The sequence below is a fragment of the Myiozetetes cayanensis genome, unplaced genomic scaffold (assembly GCF_022539395.1).
Source record: "Myiozetetes cayanensis isolate MyiCay16 unplaced genomic scaffold, myiCay2020 scf5-8, whole genome shotgun sequence".
NCBI classification, from domain to species: Eukaryota; Metazoa; Chordata; class Aves; order Passeriformes; family Tyrannidae; genus Myiozetetes; species Myiozetetes cayanensis.
In genome coordinates, this window is record NW_026087742.1 from 108,616,165 (window position 1) to 108,633,033 (window position 16,869).

At 38.7% G+C, this 16,869-nt stretch overlaps 1 protein-coding gene across 6 annotated transcripts in view; it reads left to right on the top strand.

Moving 5' to 3' along the window:
- The window catches only part of SYTL5 (synaptotagmin like 5), an 81,377-nt gene that overhangs the window by 29,675 nt on the left and 34,833 nt on the right, over positions 1-16,869 (top strand). For all 6 annotated transcript variants that reach the window (XM_050332043.1, XM_050332041.1, XM_050332044.1 and 3 more), the window contains exons 3-4: positions 5,485-5,700; positions 15,603-15,715. In XM_050332043.1, the coding sequence (XP_050188000.1) occupies positions 5,485-5,700; positions 15,603-15,715 (329 nt within the window). The remainder of the gene's footprint in view (positions 1-5,484; positions 5,701-15,602; positions 15,716-16,869) is intronic.

Sequence of the window (16,869 nt, forward strand, 5' to 3'; positions counted from 1 at the left end):
TTAATTGAAGTACTTTGCAAAAGAGCAAAGTGTTTATTTTTTCAAGGCATTTTCGCTTTGGAAAGATGTTTACTTGTATATTGTACTGAAGAATTTTTGTCTGTTCCATTCTTTCTGAATCCATCTTGATAATTATTTCTTTCTCTTCCTATTAGTCTTCAAAAGCCACTGTAACTTGAAATGGCCTTGCTACTCAACATGAAAGCAATGGTAAATGGAGGAGGATGTCCTAATAATTAAATTATTAAGGGTTATTTTCACTACCACTGCTCATATTTGTGTTCTGGAGTGCAGGTGGTTGTTCTTGTACTTTTATGTGATGCCCAAGTAATTCACCCACACAGAGAGAAACACAGAAGGCAACAATTTATCTTTCTGGTGTCTAATACAAATAATCGGTCTCTTTAACAGAGATTATAGTTAATTTTCTTAACTTTGTTTGCATCTTCCATGACTGTAAATTTTCTTTGAATATTAATTTAAAGCTGTTGGTAGGTTACTTGTGCAAATCACCTACAGTGTTCTATAACATTATGATGCTTTTGACATCAGTTAAATTATTATCATCATGATTTTTTTCAAATGCTAAGATTATTTGAGTAAAATCATTAAACACAGCTACAACAGCTAAAAGTAATGAACTTGACCATACTGAGGGTAAAAAACTAGGGTTGTTTTTTTTAACATGCAAGTCAAGAGATGCTGAACTGAGTGTGTTGTACCGAAACTTGTATCTTTTTCCTTATCTCACCATCCTTTTGCTATGATGACACAGTTTTGTTCTTTTAAGACCTTTTCTATGAAAACAAATACCACATTTCATGTGTAGTGTGACAGGTCATGAAGTCAATATGAAATTGAAAGGATGTATTTGTGGAAAGGGAGATGTACAGTGAAAGTGTTTCATTGAACTGCTGGTGGTTTGTTTCTGTTCCATCCAACAGCAAACCCACTGCCTCCTCCCCAGCTGTGGTGGTACACAGGGAGCTGGGTCTGATAGTCAAGGCATTTTGTGTTTGGAGCTATTTGACATCTTCATGTCACTGTTACTCTGCTGCCACAGAGCAAGCACACATGGCACAGTGCTAGTGTACGTTGCTTTCTTACCTGAACTATTTTCTTAGAGTTTAAAATACAAGAGTTCTTTTCATTCTTCATGGAGCTAAGCTATGAATGCCATGCTTTTAGAGGGCGAGATAAAAGTGTAGTAATTGCTGCACTGAGAAAACAAAGAAGGAACATGCCAATTTCTTCCAAGGAAAGGGCTTTAATGGGTTACTATTGAATAATTCCCTCAGCATTTAGGTTGCCAGAAGAATTGCCCCAACTACAGATCTGTATCGACAAATGAAGTTAGCAGTCCTGTCTTTTTTGTTTAACTAAAATGTCATCTCCTTATCAGTCCAAAGAGATCCATGGAAGCAACTTAAGAGTATTAACTTCATTATAATGCGGAAGAAACTGTTAGCATGGACACCACCATGTGGTAGCTACAGGCAAGTACTTAGAAAGGGGGAAAAAAAAAAGAAGTTTGGGGAATGGGGATGGATATTGACTTATCTGCTGAGTATACATTTGGATTTGTTTATAAGCAGAAAATGATTGCAAGATATCATGTATAACATGGTGCATCATCTGTGTTTTTGTAAAAGTGCCTATAAATATTTGAAGGAGGGAGTCCTTAAGTTATAGCATATTCTCATCTGTACCTGTTTGGGAAGTAACAGAGTTGTTGCCTGGTGGCTCAGTCATTTGGAAAGTGAGTTTAACAGTTTAACATGTTGTTATTCCTTGAGGTAGAGACCATTTTACAGTGGTTTTTATTCTTTTAAGGGAGAGGAGATGAGGTAGACAAGAAAAATTCAAAATAGAAAGTTTTCTGAAATCCTACTATAATGAAAAAAAATGGACAAACCAGTCAGTTTGGTATAAAAAAATTACCTGACTCAAAGCAAGTGGATCATGCTTACAGAGTTAATCTGGCACTTCTTGGGCAGTGAGTGTCTTGCCTCTTGCAGCAGTATAGTTGTTCTACTCTTCCGTGTTTGGGGAATAAATATTCTCTAGGGTGAATCATACTATTAAGAAAAAATGGATCTCTTAAGGTTTCTTAATGCTTCCTCTGCAGGATTACAGGGGTTTGGAAATCTTTCATCTCTGGAGGCTGCATTTGTGAGGGATCAAGTGCCTTTGGCTGCCTCATAATTTTCATCATCAGTAGGAAAGAATCAGAGTCCTTTAGGGACTCTTGCGTGCCTCTGACAGGTGGGGGGCAACTGTGCCAAGAGCTGTGACTGCTACTCCTCTGGATAGGTTTTGTAGAATGGCAGTCCTTGCAGGTATTTTTTTTCCCCCCTAGAAATTTCAATACCTCAGATTTTCCTATTTGCATGTTAGGTGACCTTAATCTGGGATCTGAGTAATTTCTCAGATTCAGTGTTAGCTAAGATTTGGGGATTGGTTTGGTTGGTTGGTAGTTTGCTTTTGCTTTGGTTTGTTTTCTGCTTCAACATTTTAGATGGGCTTCTTAGGCCACATTTAGAAAGGGTCAGATTAAGTTGTTCAGTATTACCTGAAATACTGGTTACAACAGAACTCCAATTCACTTAACGTGTTTTCTCAGACAGTAGAGCTTACAGGACAGTCATCAGACAGTTTAGAGGAATGGTTACTTATTCTGTTATCCTTGGCAGAAACAAATTTCTTTTTAATAGCCATCTTTTATCAAACAGCTGTTGTAATAGAAGGCTTAGAAACTTCAGTGTAGGATAGAATTTCTTTTTCCCAGCAGCTTATTAAGTTGGCTTCTGCTGAGTTTTATTTTCCCTTTCATATTACTAGGAGAAGCTTGATAAAGATTAATTCTTGTTTAATACTGGAGATTAAAAATATCTAGCTGCATGTTTAAATATATTCCTTTGCTATTACAGAGAGCTCAAGTGTTAGAATGGCAAAAGGAAATTGGGTGTTTATAATACAGCTGGTTCCTGCCTTGGGAGATAAATGTAGCTGTAAGTCAGTGCAGCTACAGGCTGCACTTGTTATCCCTTTTCAATACTGTGTAACTAGTGCAGGCGGCTCTGGTGGTTTAGAGGCTGTTATGATGGATTTTTTCAGATGACTCACCCACTTTCTCCTACTCTTCCTGGCCCTGGAGACAGTTCATTCTTTATTTTCTTAAGATCTGAACATATTTGTTACAGTCGATCAGTAGTTCAGTTCAACAAATAATATAGGCAATCTCAAATGAAAGTTCATATCTAGTGTATCTGTCCATACACTGCTTGCTTTTTTTATTGTTTAAATTTTGTTTGATTAAGGGAGTGGAGAAGCTGTGGATTGATTTATTTTCTCTCGACTTCTTGGAAGTCATCAAAGGCAATTTGTATTCAAAAATAAGAAAACAAACACTTCTCAGAATTCATGCTGTTGACAGGTCAGCTGTCACCTGATAAGGATTTTAGATTGTCTGTCACATAAGAAGTGGGAAATCTTTTACAATCACCTCTAATGGATAGTAGGAATGATGCCTTTTTAATGCCAAAAGAATACTGAAAAGTATTTCAACGTGTTGATCTCTAAGCAAACCTTTTTTTTCTAAAAAAAAAAATGCTCTGTTTATTGGTTTGGGCTGATAGAGATTTCCTAATTTTAATTTGGAACTATTTAAAACACAGATTTTGTGACCAATAATATTTCTAACAAAGCACAAAAATTTGCAGGGAGAAGGCTGTAATGGAAGGAGGTCAGTGAAGGTTTTGTTCACCATTAGACACCTGGATGCAGTCCACAGGACAGAGTGATAACTGCAAAAAAAGATGGCATCACACTGCCTGTGAAGTTCCTGAAATGCAATAGGTCACTATTGACATAGAACTTTTAAATAAAAATAAGCCACTGGAAATAAATCTGTTATGAAAAAACAAATCTTTACTTCCGCTTAATATTTTAACCCTTTTGAGATTTGAGGATAAACAACATTCATCTCTTGAGTTACCTGACACTTGAGCAAGGATCAGTTTCTCGTTCTGCATGCAGATGTTCAAGTCCCAAAAGAAACTGGAACTGAATTGGATGTGTCCCTTTGGTTCTGTGGTATGTGATTGACCAAATCTCAGCAAACATGGATAAAAAGTGAAAATTCAATTGTCTGTGTTAAAAACGGGTTGGCAGCTGTACTGTCTAAAAAGTCACAATTTAGACAGGAGACCATGAAAAAGGTGAGGTAGAGAATGACCTATGATCAAGCAAAGAAGGGGTGGTCCCGGCTGGCAATCAAATTAAATGGGGTGGAGGTGAACAGGAGAAAAAGGTAAGCAAGAAAATGGAGGCCAAAGGAAGGTTAGGAATGGAACAGACGGCCCAGTGACAAAGCACGTGGAAAAAGCCAAGGTGCACAATGTCTTCTTTAGCTTTAGTTCTCAGTCCAGAAGAAGCAGATGAATTATCTTCCACTGTTTGAAGGCAGACTTGTTTAGAAGTCAGATCCAAGCAGAGGGTGGCAAAAGCAGGGAACACCTCCCTTCCCTGTGCACAATGGCAACAGCGGGCAGTGTCTGTAGTGGAAGACACTTTTTGATCAGCATTTAGAGCTGTCTGATTGACAGAACAAAACGGATGTGTGCTTACAACCAAATCTGTCTTTACAGGAGGTAGGGAGATGTGAGATGCAGTCGATAAACTGCTATTAGTGAGAGGTTTAGGTTATGGTGGGGTCCTGTTTGAGTCCCTGGTTTGGGAAGATAAGCATCAAAAACTGCCTCTCTAATCATCTTTCCTGCCTCTTTCTCTTTAAATTCCTTTTTTTTTTTTTTTGCTGTTGGAAATTGCACAGTTGAAATTGCAGCCTTCAAAATTAGGTCTTAAAGGCAAATGTTTTTATTCTGTAGAGCCAGTGACAGAACTGGTAAGATCTGCAAGATGCATTATTTGAACCAACTCTATCTTTTTATTTCAATTGTTGATTACAACATAACATTACTACTTATTAAGATGGTTTGTTTTGGGTTTTTTTTTTAAGGCTTTGAATACCTGGTGCAGAATTGCAGATGCATTCCTAACTAACTTTACACTGGCAGTAGCGTAACTTTACACTGCACACTAATTACAGGAAAGATTTTCTTCTTCTGTGGATTCACTGGATAGTCCCAATTCTGAGCTGCTGTCAACTTGTGCTGAACATGACTTGAATTGTTGAGGAGGGCAAGCAAAGATGGTTTACCAATTGCCCAGAATTGCTCAGCTCTCTGAAGTTACTCATGCTGATCTACCATAAGATTTCCTCTTGACTACGTGTCTGAGAGCTGGAGGATAGATTTATTCTCCTTTGTCATTTGTGTGTCAAGAAATACAGCAAATATAACAAAAAAATTGTACTTACTCATGTCTTGTATTTTTAGCACGAAATCTTTGTCTGTTAAAACGTTCTTACAGATCATCAAGTTGAATCCCCAAATTCAAAAGGTTTTATTTTCTTTCTTCTAGGAAATTGAAAAATGAGCTTCTGGAAGTGAGAAGGAAAGGCGGAAACCGTCACTGCCAACAGGACAACAGCAGGGTCTGTGTTCGCTGTCAGAAAAGCCTGGGCCTAATCTTTGACAGAGGAGACCTGTGCCAAACCTGCAAGCTTCGAGTTTGCAGTAATTGCCGCGTTGTGGGAACTGACGGGCAGTGGAAGTGCTCGGTGTGTGCCAAGATTGCGTAAGTTGTGCAGCTTTCGTAAATACCTTTGGAGATTAAAGCCCTGTAAATAATTTTGTGCTGCTCTTGTTACTGTTGTACATCCCCTTAGCACAAAAGCATAAGCACAGAGAATGCACAAGGGAAGAGGTTTATCTCATGGTTGTATTTGCTGCACTGTCTAGCACTATCTCTCTTCCCAGTTCCACGCAGGTTTCACCTGGCTTGTTTTCCAAAGAAAGCTGCAAGCATGGCAGATTCTAGGCTGTTAGTAAGAGTACTCTGAAAATGACAGAAAATCAGTTATAATCCACTGCTAGTCTATTAACATTATGAAGACACAAGTGTAAGCATCAAGTGATTCAAAATTAAAAACAGATTTAAGAACGAGTGAGGACTGTGTGTTCTGACTGATGGGGTAGGCTGAATTGTAAGGAAAGGGATGTAAAAATTGTGAGTTCAAGTGTTTTGGTCCATGTTTCTGTCCTTGGGGTTTTTTTCTGTCTTTATAATAATTGGACATCTCTGCATGCAGAAAGAGGGTTGTATTTACCTTGTCTCTATTAGTGGACATTCTAAACGAAATTGTTCTGTAATGGGAGGGAAAACAAAAGGGGATACCTCTTTTCTCACACTTGGAATATTGAGCATGGAATGAAGGGCGAAGGTAGTCCATCTCAGGGGGACACCAGTGACAAGAGGTGTCCCTCAGGGGTCTGTATTGGGATGAGTGTTCAAAGATATTTACTTAGTGTATTCTTGGAAGAATAATTCACTTAATTGGTGTGGTAATGTGTGATTTTGTGGCTTTACTTGGTAAGAAAACTGTGAAGAAAAGGAGAAATGTGTTGGGCAACAAAACTCAGTTATGTACCCTGATGTAAGAACTGGATGGTATAAGAAAGAGGTGTCATAAAATAATCATGTTAAAAGGAGAAAGAATTAGAGGGATAAGTTTTTTCTTTTTTAATAGACCATCAAACTAATAAGATCAGAAAGGTGAATTCTTTCAGGGAGTGAAACCAAATTGCTAGTTATGGTCAGACATTGGATACCCAGACAGTTAGTGAAAATTTAATACAATGGAGTTTAGGGTTTGTGCAGTCTAACTTTAGCTTTAGAAGGTTGCATCTGTTTTTAACTAGATGCTTTAACTTTCTCTGCTTCCAGTGGGGCACATCCAAAAAACAGTGTCTCACCTTTTAAGATGAAACAAGTTCAAGTATTTGATTTGTGAAATGATTTTAAATTGGTAAGGGCCAGGCTGAGCTCCTTGTAATTTGCTTCAGGTAGTTTCTGAGATGATGTCAATGTTGTGCCTTTCAGAAATGATGGGGTTCAGGTGAGATGACAGAGAGAACAGCAAACACAATACTAATCTTCTAAAATGAAGAAAAGAAGAACAAGGGAATTGTTGACCCTGTCACATTTCCTTTAATTTCTCTAAATAAACTGAAACAAATGAGTACTGTGTCTGTTCAAAAGCTGAGAGATGACAGGAAGATAAGTAAGAGTTGGCTCAAGAACAAAGAATGTCAAAACCAATTTAATTTCCACCTTTGGTAGGGTGACAGAGGAGGATCTGTTGATATCTTATAACTTGACTGAAGTTAACCTTTTGACACTTTCTCTTGTGTCATTCTAATAAGGTGAAAAATTAGGGGAGCTATGCCCTGGAATAAATTCTGCCAGTGTGACTGCAGACATGCCTGGAAAATTATAAAGCTCTGTTCTCAGAGTGGTTATGGACATTTGACTGTCAAAAAGCCCCAAGAAAACAGAGGAAAAAAAAAAAGACCCCTAAACAAACAAATTAAAGAAAAAAAACTACACATACGAAAAACCACCTTCAAAGAAACCCCAGTGGGATAGAGCAGAATATTTCCTGGCTTTTTACAGTTAAGTATTTTCGTTCAGGACCTTGATGCAGCAGATGAGTTTGCCAGTTACACCTGCAGGTGACATAAAACTGAGAGGTGCTCCAGGCATGCTGAAGGGCAGGATTAGGATTCAAGGCGATACTTAGAATTTAGAGAAGTGTTTTGAAGGAAAAGCAAGTGTTGGCTCCCTCTGGGCATGTGGAAGTACTACATTTGGGGAAAAATGCAGCTGCAGAGGCACAGTATGAGTATAAAAATAGCTTATGCAGCTGTTCCTTATGAAAGGATCTGGGTATTGTACTGAATAAAAGCTGAACATGAATCAACAATATTTTCCACTGCAGAAAAGCTGAGTATCACACAGTTATGTACAAGCTAAATTATGGCCTGCAAAATACATAATGCAATCCTATTTTATGTAGAGTACCTGCCCAGTTTTGTGTAGCACAGTTCATGTTGGCCAGCTGGAGAAAGTTCAGCAGAAAATGATGATCCCAAGCCCAGCACACAATACGTCCAGAGTAATGGAAGGAGTCAGAAGTGTTTGGCCAAGCCAAGAGAAGACTGAAAATAACTGCGTTTTAACTCTACAAAAGGTAGCAAAACTGAGGGGGCATACAGGCTGTTCTCAGACCTCACTTCGGATAAGAAAAGTCATGTCTTGAATTGCATTGGAAGGTTTTAGGTTCACGGTATGAACATTGATACAACTTAGAAAGGTTGCAGAATGTTGTTCTAAAAACAAGTTGGATAAACCTCTCTTTGGGACGATGACATCAAGTAAAGATGGTCCAGTCTTCGCGAGCGAAGATCCAGGGAAGGTCTTTACACCTTCCAGCCTGCGCATTGGATTTTTTAGGTGAGACACAGTGTGCGCGGAACTGAGCCCACCCTTTAATCCTAAGGTTCATCTGCCGGGGCCAAGCGAGCTTGGACGGTGGCAGTGAGGTCCTTAGGACGTAGGTGGGTTGCCTTAGGTTCACGGTATGAACATTGATACAACTTAGAAAGGTTGCAGAATGTTGTTCTAAAAACAAGTTGGATAAACCTCTCTTTGGGACGATGACATCAAGTAAAGATGGTCCAGTTTTGGGGCTGAAAGATGGATGAGGCGACTTCTCAAAACATGCACCACTACTGCTTCTCCTGGTTGTGCTGTGACTCTGCATGCCAAGCAGTGGTTTTGGCAATCACCTTGACAATTAATTGTGGTTGAAGCCTGCCTTTAAGTTATTACAAGCCATGATGTAATTTGCTTGTAAAAAGCTCAACTTTACAAGTGCTAAAGTTTTGTCTTTGTTGGGTATCTTCATGAAATTGAAATCTGTGTCCTTTCTTTTTGTTAATTCTCACTGTTTTTTGCAAGACTATATGACAGTTAATGATCTGTAAAAAGTCTTTTACACTGCTGGGAGTACACAGAGAGATTATCTTCTGTGTGGGCAGTGCAGAGAAAGAAGTTTGCAACAAGCACTTCAACTACATCACTGTGAGTAGTTCTAATTAAAATTATTTCAGTTTTGCTTTTCTCTCAGGTGAGAAATGCGGGAGAAATTAGGATTTTTAGGCTTTTTGAGTTACAGTTGGTGGAGGAGCTGGTTAAGTTAATGGAAATAGGACCTTTACAAGATAAAAAGCAGAAGGCAAGGAAAACAATCCAGTGGTGAGAGAGATTTATGCAAACAAAAGCAGCAGGAGGGGAAAAATAATCAGCCAACTTCTGCCTGTTGCTTCACTTGAATACATTTTGGGCTTTCTTTCCTTCTGAACTTCTTGTATTCTGTCTATCCACTCGTAACACAGGAGTTTGGGATACCTGTAGTACAGTGAAAGGACATTCTGTCACATGGCCTTGGATCAAATGTTATTGTTGTAACATTTATGGTGGAGTTAGGTGCACCTACCAAAAATGACGTAAAAACAACCAATAAACAAACACCACACAAAGATAAGAACAAACAAACAAACTGATGGCAAACTGTGAGTATGCTGACTTTGACTTGAGGAAGGGTAATTTCAAGATGCTACTTTTATAATTAAAAGTATGCATAATATGATTATCTGAACAAATTTTAAAAAGCCAATGCCCCCCAATATATAGCATTATGGTGGCTGCAGGCAAGACATACAAGTTCATTTAATAATACAATCTACCTGTTCATCTGTCGCTCAGAACATCTTCATCTGGCAACAAAAGAATCTGACTCCTCCAAAATAATATTTAGAACATTTCACCTGCCATTTCTCCAGAGACAGACTTGCTTGAAAAACAGCTTATGGTGATGGGGAAGCTCATTACAACACATTAATTACATTCTGAAATGCTCTCAGAAAAAGAGATTTAGTGAATTTGAGGAAAGACATTTGATTGTGAATATTGAGAGAGGTTCATCAGTATTTTAAAGTATAACAAAAGGGTTTATATATGAATTGTCTTACAGTTTAGAGTTACTGTAAAAAGATATTCTCATTTAATGTCCATTATGAGAAAATTACTGGGATTTTCCCTTCATAGGTGTTATTACCAGCTAGAATATAAGGTCACAAGATGAAGTATTTATCGGTCAAGAAGGGTTAGAGTGAACTATCCAGCCAAACCCTTAGTTCTGCGGTTGCTGAGGGCAGAGAAAACACAGCCTTTCTTTATGGGATTGGGTGTTTGGTGGTCACATTGTTACACTATTTAATGAGGTGAATTGAGCTTGTATGTAGTGATGCACTTGAAAGATGAAGCTTTTCTGCTTCACTCCCTGCATACAAGGAACTGAGGTTATCAGGAGCTTTCAAACTAAGATCACCTTTTTCCCCCCTGTATCATCTTAAAATGTGGTCAGTTTATGCTTTAAATTTGACCAATAAAATAATTAATAGGTTGAGGGAGAACAAGTTCTTCAAGGAGGCTGCTGACTGGCATATTTCACATCTTGATACTGTCTGTATCTCTCACTGTGAACATGCCTAGGTGTCTGTGAACAATGCCTTTATTTTGATCGAGTTCTTCAGTGAGATCAAATGCCTAGGTGGTCCAAGTTATTACAGAAGAACAAAGCAGTAATGGGAAATTTATCTTCATCTTTGAAATAATTGTGCTGTCTTAATGTGTCATGAAAATTCATCAGTATCTTAGTAACAGTTATTCCCATTAGGAGCCTAAAAATAGAGGCATTTTCAATGTTTTAATGTGCAAATGCTTTTCAAATTTCTTATAATTTCTTTTTACTTTAGTAACTTCTAAGCAAGTTTCTCTTTTTTTCTCAGGGTCAAAAATTTCTATTTAATAGCCTCACAGTAAATTAAAAGTTATGATGGAATTAATTTACATTACAGAAAATACTCTGCAGAATTGAATACATACAAAGATGAGGGTGCATGTTTTGGAATATTCAAGCATAGGTTGCATTTTATCCAGCCTTTGGTCTTGCCATTTTTTCCCGAATTTTACTCCTGAGAGTGAAGTGATATAACTTGAGGAACAGAGGGGGGAAAGGAAGCTGCGTTAAATCTCTTGCCTCTTCTGGGTTAGACTGGATGATCAAATGGAGAGTTCAACTGTGTTACTAATGTGGGGCTTTGCTCAAAAGAAATAATTGAAAGTAACATTTGGGAGTTTCCATCTTAAATGGATTTTCTTTTTTTTTTTTTAATAACTGGGCATTTGACCATGAAGTGTCTTGCAAAAATGAGAAGGTAAAATAATGAGCTGAGTGTTTGACAGGGATAGGTTGTAGGTTATGTTCCATTTTTAGGCTGAGCAGTGTGTTATTAAAGTGAATCCATTTAGTAGGAGACCATTAAGGGGGAAGAGGCATGGAACAGTAACATTCTCCCTCTTACATGATTATGTGAGTAGGTAGATCAGTAATTATTGTGTAAAGATTTTAGCAGATTCCATAAGTACTTGGTACTAAACTTACCTACTTGGATGTGAATTTTCCTAGCTCTTTTGAGCACAGGAAAAAGCTATCATGCAAAAATTGCTGCTATTACAATTTATAACACTATTTTTCTTCTTTCTGAAACTACTTCAGCACCTGTTAAACATCTTGGAAAACCAGTCTAAACACTGTTTTGGTAGAAATTACGCATTTTTTGTACATTGTGTGCTACATGGTAAATGAGAAAATAAAGAAAATACATACACATACCATGATCTACAGTCAGTATGGACCTTGGGCCCATTTTACAAACAACAAAAACCAAAGCTGCAAGCTCTGATTTGATGTCCTGTTGAGTAAAGTCCTGGTCTCTTTTCCCACTGAAACAATTATTTATACAGAAAGGGTATGTTTAAGTCCCATATCAGAAATAGAACAGAGATGCACCATCTTCAGTAGGAAAGACACACTACCTTTGTCATAATTATAAATGCATGAAACTAGCATTATTATAAGACTGTTTAGGTCTCACTTTTCAATTTTTGATTCAGAATGTCAAATGCAATTATGAAATTTAAACTTCAAGTCAGAGACTTAAGCAGTCATTTGATCTGAAGTCATTTCTATTTATGTGTAGAATAAAAATTCTTTTAATAGGTACTCCTGACACCTGTGAGTGATTAAGGTAACATGAACACTAATCTTTGTGTGAATTGTTCAATATACATGCAAAATAAACCCAATAGTAGTGCACTAGAAGTTCAAAACTTCAAAGCTGAGAGGTTTCATCTTTATTTCATCAGAAAGTGATATTTTTGTAGAGGTGATCTGTTGGGTAAGGACATTTTTGCAAAAAAGGAATGCCAGCAGAATTCAGGATTGCAAGACACAAAATAACACTGATGAAAGTGAGGATGAAGGTCTGAAATGAGTGTTGAGGACTCTATACTTGTTGCATGAGGCACTCACAATGGCTGGCTGTCAGTGGCTGTTGTTTTTATTCTTTCACTGTGAATAAACAGGATTGGCCAGAGAAGTGAAGCACTTGACTAAAACAAGGCAATGCTCCCTTTATTCACCATGTCTTGTGCCTCAGTTGAGATGTCTGTGTTTTACCTTAGACCTGGTTCTCTTGGTGAAGTCAGGGCAGAACGTGTATCTTTACACATTCTGCAGGGCCTCTTTAAAGTAGCACTGCAAAAATCTGCAGGTCAGTTGAAAATGTGGATCTTATTGCTGAATAACATCAGTCTGATGAAGAAGATGGGCAATGCAGTTTGCCATTGTTATCTGAACAGGCACACAGTACAACTCTTGTCAGTGTAGTGCCTGTCACACTCCCTGACCCACTCAGACCAACAGAAGGGATTTGCACACTCTTCTTTCCTTGGGGGCCCAGTCTGTGTTTACCAGAGCATGCAGTGATGACCCTGAACTTCTTTGGCTAAGTAAGAGGGCACCAGGTATGTAATTTGGGGGTGTGTAATGGTGGCAGGTGACAGACAGCAGAGAGAGATTAGTAAGAGAAGTAGATTTCTTACTTATCCATTACCAGGAGGAAAAGGGATCAGCTAGTGTTGCCCAAATAGACTAAACTAATAGACTAATTCCTTGCACATCTTTGAGACCATGAGCAAGAAGAATATTAGGTCATAGTTACTACTACAAGGGGATGGTAAGAGGAAGAGGAAGTGCTTCTCTGCACTACTCATTCCTTACTCTGAGCCTGGGATGAGCCTTTCCCATTTTTCAGGCTGCTTTAGTAGCAGAGAGAGGAGTAGAAGAGGTGGGGATGGAGTGGGGACAGAGAGGGAGATTGATGACTGATGGTGAGCTCTAAGGTTGCAGGGGACCCATATGCCAGGGGATTGAAGAAGGAGAGGAAGGTCCCCTCCTAGGGATGGATGTTGAGGGAGGATCTCCCTCCACCAACAGCACCTCTGCTGATCCTTCCTTGCACAGCCCAGCAGTTTTCCATCCTCTTCCTTCCCAGTCTGCTTCCACACCTGCACCAACCACCCTTCCCTTGGCTGCAGCTGCTTCAATCTCTTCAGCCCATAAGGCTCTCCTCGAGCCCTTGGTCCTGCTACTACAGGATTGAATCTCCACATCAGATTGCAATAATGTGGTAAAACAAGTAGATATGTTGGTCTCAGCCAACATTCCACCCAGGCTGAGATCTCCTGAGAGATAAGAGGCACCAAGAGGTTTTCTGTCCCTCTGCAGAGAGGTTTGCATCCAGGGACCCTGTGGCAGAGAGCTGCCTCTCCATGAACCCCAGCAGCCTAGGTGGGTGTCACAATCAGGGTTGTGAGTGGAAATAATTACAAGGTTTGTTTGCAAAATCCTGTAGCTTTGTGGGGAGCAGCCTCCCACTCTGCTGAAACCCTTGGTGTAGGTCATACCTTATCCTTGATTGTCTGAGCTTGGAGAAAGGTGAAGGTACTTTTCTGGATAAGTCTGTGGGCAGTGCTCTGTCTGACCTTGATCAAATTAAGAATATTGCTAGTAAGATATTAGTGATGAATGAAATCTCTGACCAAGGGGAAAGCAGCACTTTTGGAGTTTTATGGTCAAACTTGGTAATAACTGAGGAAAAAAATGAACGTGTGATACGTCTTTTATATGGCAATGGAATTTGATGGTGTAGTCAAAGGTCTGAAAGGTTTATGACTTGATATAAAACATTAAACTTACCACAAATCTTGCTATAAAATACTGCACAGGGAAGTGTGTGCTGTAAAGGAATTGTGAAAATTCAGATCAAAAACAGTTTCCACACTAGACAGACTGTGCATAGTTTCTAATGAAGCAAACCCTTTCCAGTGTTTGTGAACAACAGAAGTCATTTAAAAATTCTCAGTGGAAGCAGAGATTTTATTTACTGCCTTTCATAATGACTGACTGATTGTGATGATGAATTATAGAAGGTTTTGTCACTAGGAGTCTGCAACAACAAGATAAGGCAATAATCTATTTCTATGCTTGTGGACACACATTTTGAATTTTAATTATTCTTTTTTAATTTTATGGGTTTTTTAGTGAGTCATGCAGAGATGTATGATTCATTAATGAGTAAGGAAGAACTGATAATGTTAGGGTCTTTTCACCAATGGTAGGATGTTATTCAGTAATTTTTATTATTTTCTCAGGTAAGACTCTCCTTTCAGGCATGACTCAAAAATAATTTCATAGCAAAGATATTGATCTCTAAACCCATCTGTAGTAATTTTCATGCCCAAGAGACTAGATAGTTTCTCTTCCAGTGTGGGTTTGGAAATAGGTTTTCTTATTGAACAGTAGGCAGGAACATGTCTGGAGCTAAATCAGTTTTTAATGTTTGGAGTTTATTAGTTCGTTTATTTGCTTTTACCAAGATTAGTAGCTTTTTGCCATCAACTGTATGTAGTGAGGCAGTGGAAGTGGTCATGCTGTGTCATAATGAAACTAATTCAGGAAAAGGCTAACAATCAGCATGAAAATATACCCAGGGAAAACAGCAGTGCCAGTACAGATTTTCTTAATTGCTAGTATAGGTGAAAGAATTTGAAATCAGAAAAAGCAACATTATCCAGAACAGTAGCAAAGGCAAATTTTCATTGCTCTGAACCTCTGGCACATAGCTAATTCACAGCAACACTGTCGTGAAGAAACTGTATGTAATGTCAGCATATCAAACTAGAGATGAAAAATATAAATAGACTTGCAGTGTCCTGTCTATAAGCAGGTTGGGACCATGAACTGCTCACTCACCTGGCAGGAGCTTTGGTGGGAGTTTTTCTCCCTCTACCCACTGTTACTGTTTCTATGTCTCTTGTAATTTTGGAGCTATTGGAAACTGTGAGGTTGAATAATTCACAAAGGACTAGGATGACAATATGTTACACGTTTTTTACAGAAATCCAGTAAAAGTAGTTGAAATGTTTTTTTTACCAAGAAAATTTCCATATACTGGAACTCGCTTTCCATTCACAAAGTAAGATGATATTTTTCTTCTATGTGTCCTGTTATCCCATGATTTGCAATCAATCTCTTTAGCTCTTTAAACTGTGTAAATGTTGTCCAGAATTTGTGAGCATGACAGTTGAATGATGCATAGCAGTAGCCTGGGTTGGCCAAGTTTGCTAATGTTTATATGTCTCTGGCTTTTTCCATTTTCCCCATACAGACAGCTACGGATAGTGACAGGAGAATGGTTTTTTGAAGAGAGAGCAAAGCGATTCAAACAGTCAAATCTTGGAACCGATGTTGTCAGACAGTCTATCCTACGCAAATTCCCAGGTAGGGGCCTCAAGAGAGAGATTTGCTTGTGCTTAATTTGCTCAAACCTTATTTCCTGAGAGTTTGACTTGTTTTGACTGTGGCAGTTTTACGTATAACCTGTATTTTAATTTTATTTTTGTATTTGTGTCTTACTATGTAGCGATTTGTGAATGATTAATGTACAGGAAAGGTAAGGCCTATATGAAAGGAGTATCTCTGTGGAGATAAAGAGCTGTTGAAGGGCAGCTGGACTTTGCTGCTGAATATCACTGTCCACCTGTTTGGTGGAGCAGTGGAGGCTCTGAAAGTTTATCCTCAGTTCCTACCAGGAAGTTTGGCTGCATGGAGAGATCCAAACCTGGACATTTTTTGACTTTGTCTCTCTTATCCGTGATGGCAGTGCGTAAAAAGTACTCAGTTTTTCTCTTAGAATAAGAAAGGTAAATGTTAACTCCTGTGCTGTTTGCTGGAGCATGGACCATCACCAGACTACTTGGTATTCAGACTTTCTTTTTGCCCAGGTGTCTCCAACAAATTGCACCTGCACTTTTAGGTGCAGTAAACATTCTGGTTGTCTTCTACCAAGCAGAGCAGGTCTACCACATCTGTGAGCTGCTGTGGTACCACAGGACCACTGTTTCAAGAAACATGGTTTTCCTCCATGCTGATGCTTTGTATTCACTTAACTCCTTCCCTCTGCACACAAAGCTGTTCACTAGGTAGTCTGTTTCAGATACAGCGTCACTTGCAGTAGGAAGGTGATGGGTGCAGGCACTTTGTAAGGACAGGGAGCGGTTTGCTGCCATCGGAAAAAATGCCTGGTGCAAACATGCTGCTCGACCAAATGCGGATCTTGCCAATACCACTGCGCTTCAGGAGCTGTAAAACTGGAAGTATCCAACGTTCTTGATACTGTGTCACCTGGCAGATTGGGTATCTCATGATTTGTTGCTTTGTTATATGATAGATATATTGAAAAATATATTTAAGCCATTTTCACCATACCTTGCTCCTAGTTGAAGAAATTCTTCCATTAGGAAAACACTCCTTCCTTCAACACAGAAAATACTGTCCATTTCAAAATTAAATTTCAGGTCCTTTGGTTATTAAATATTGTCAGTGATAAATAAGATAAAAAAGAAGCATGGTTCAAGACAAGCTGATCATGAGAA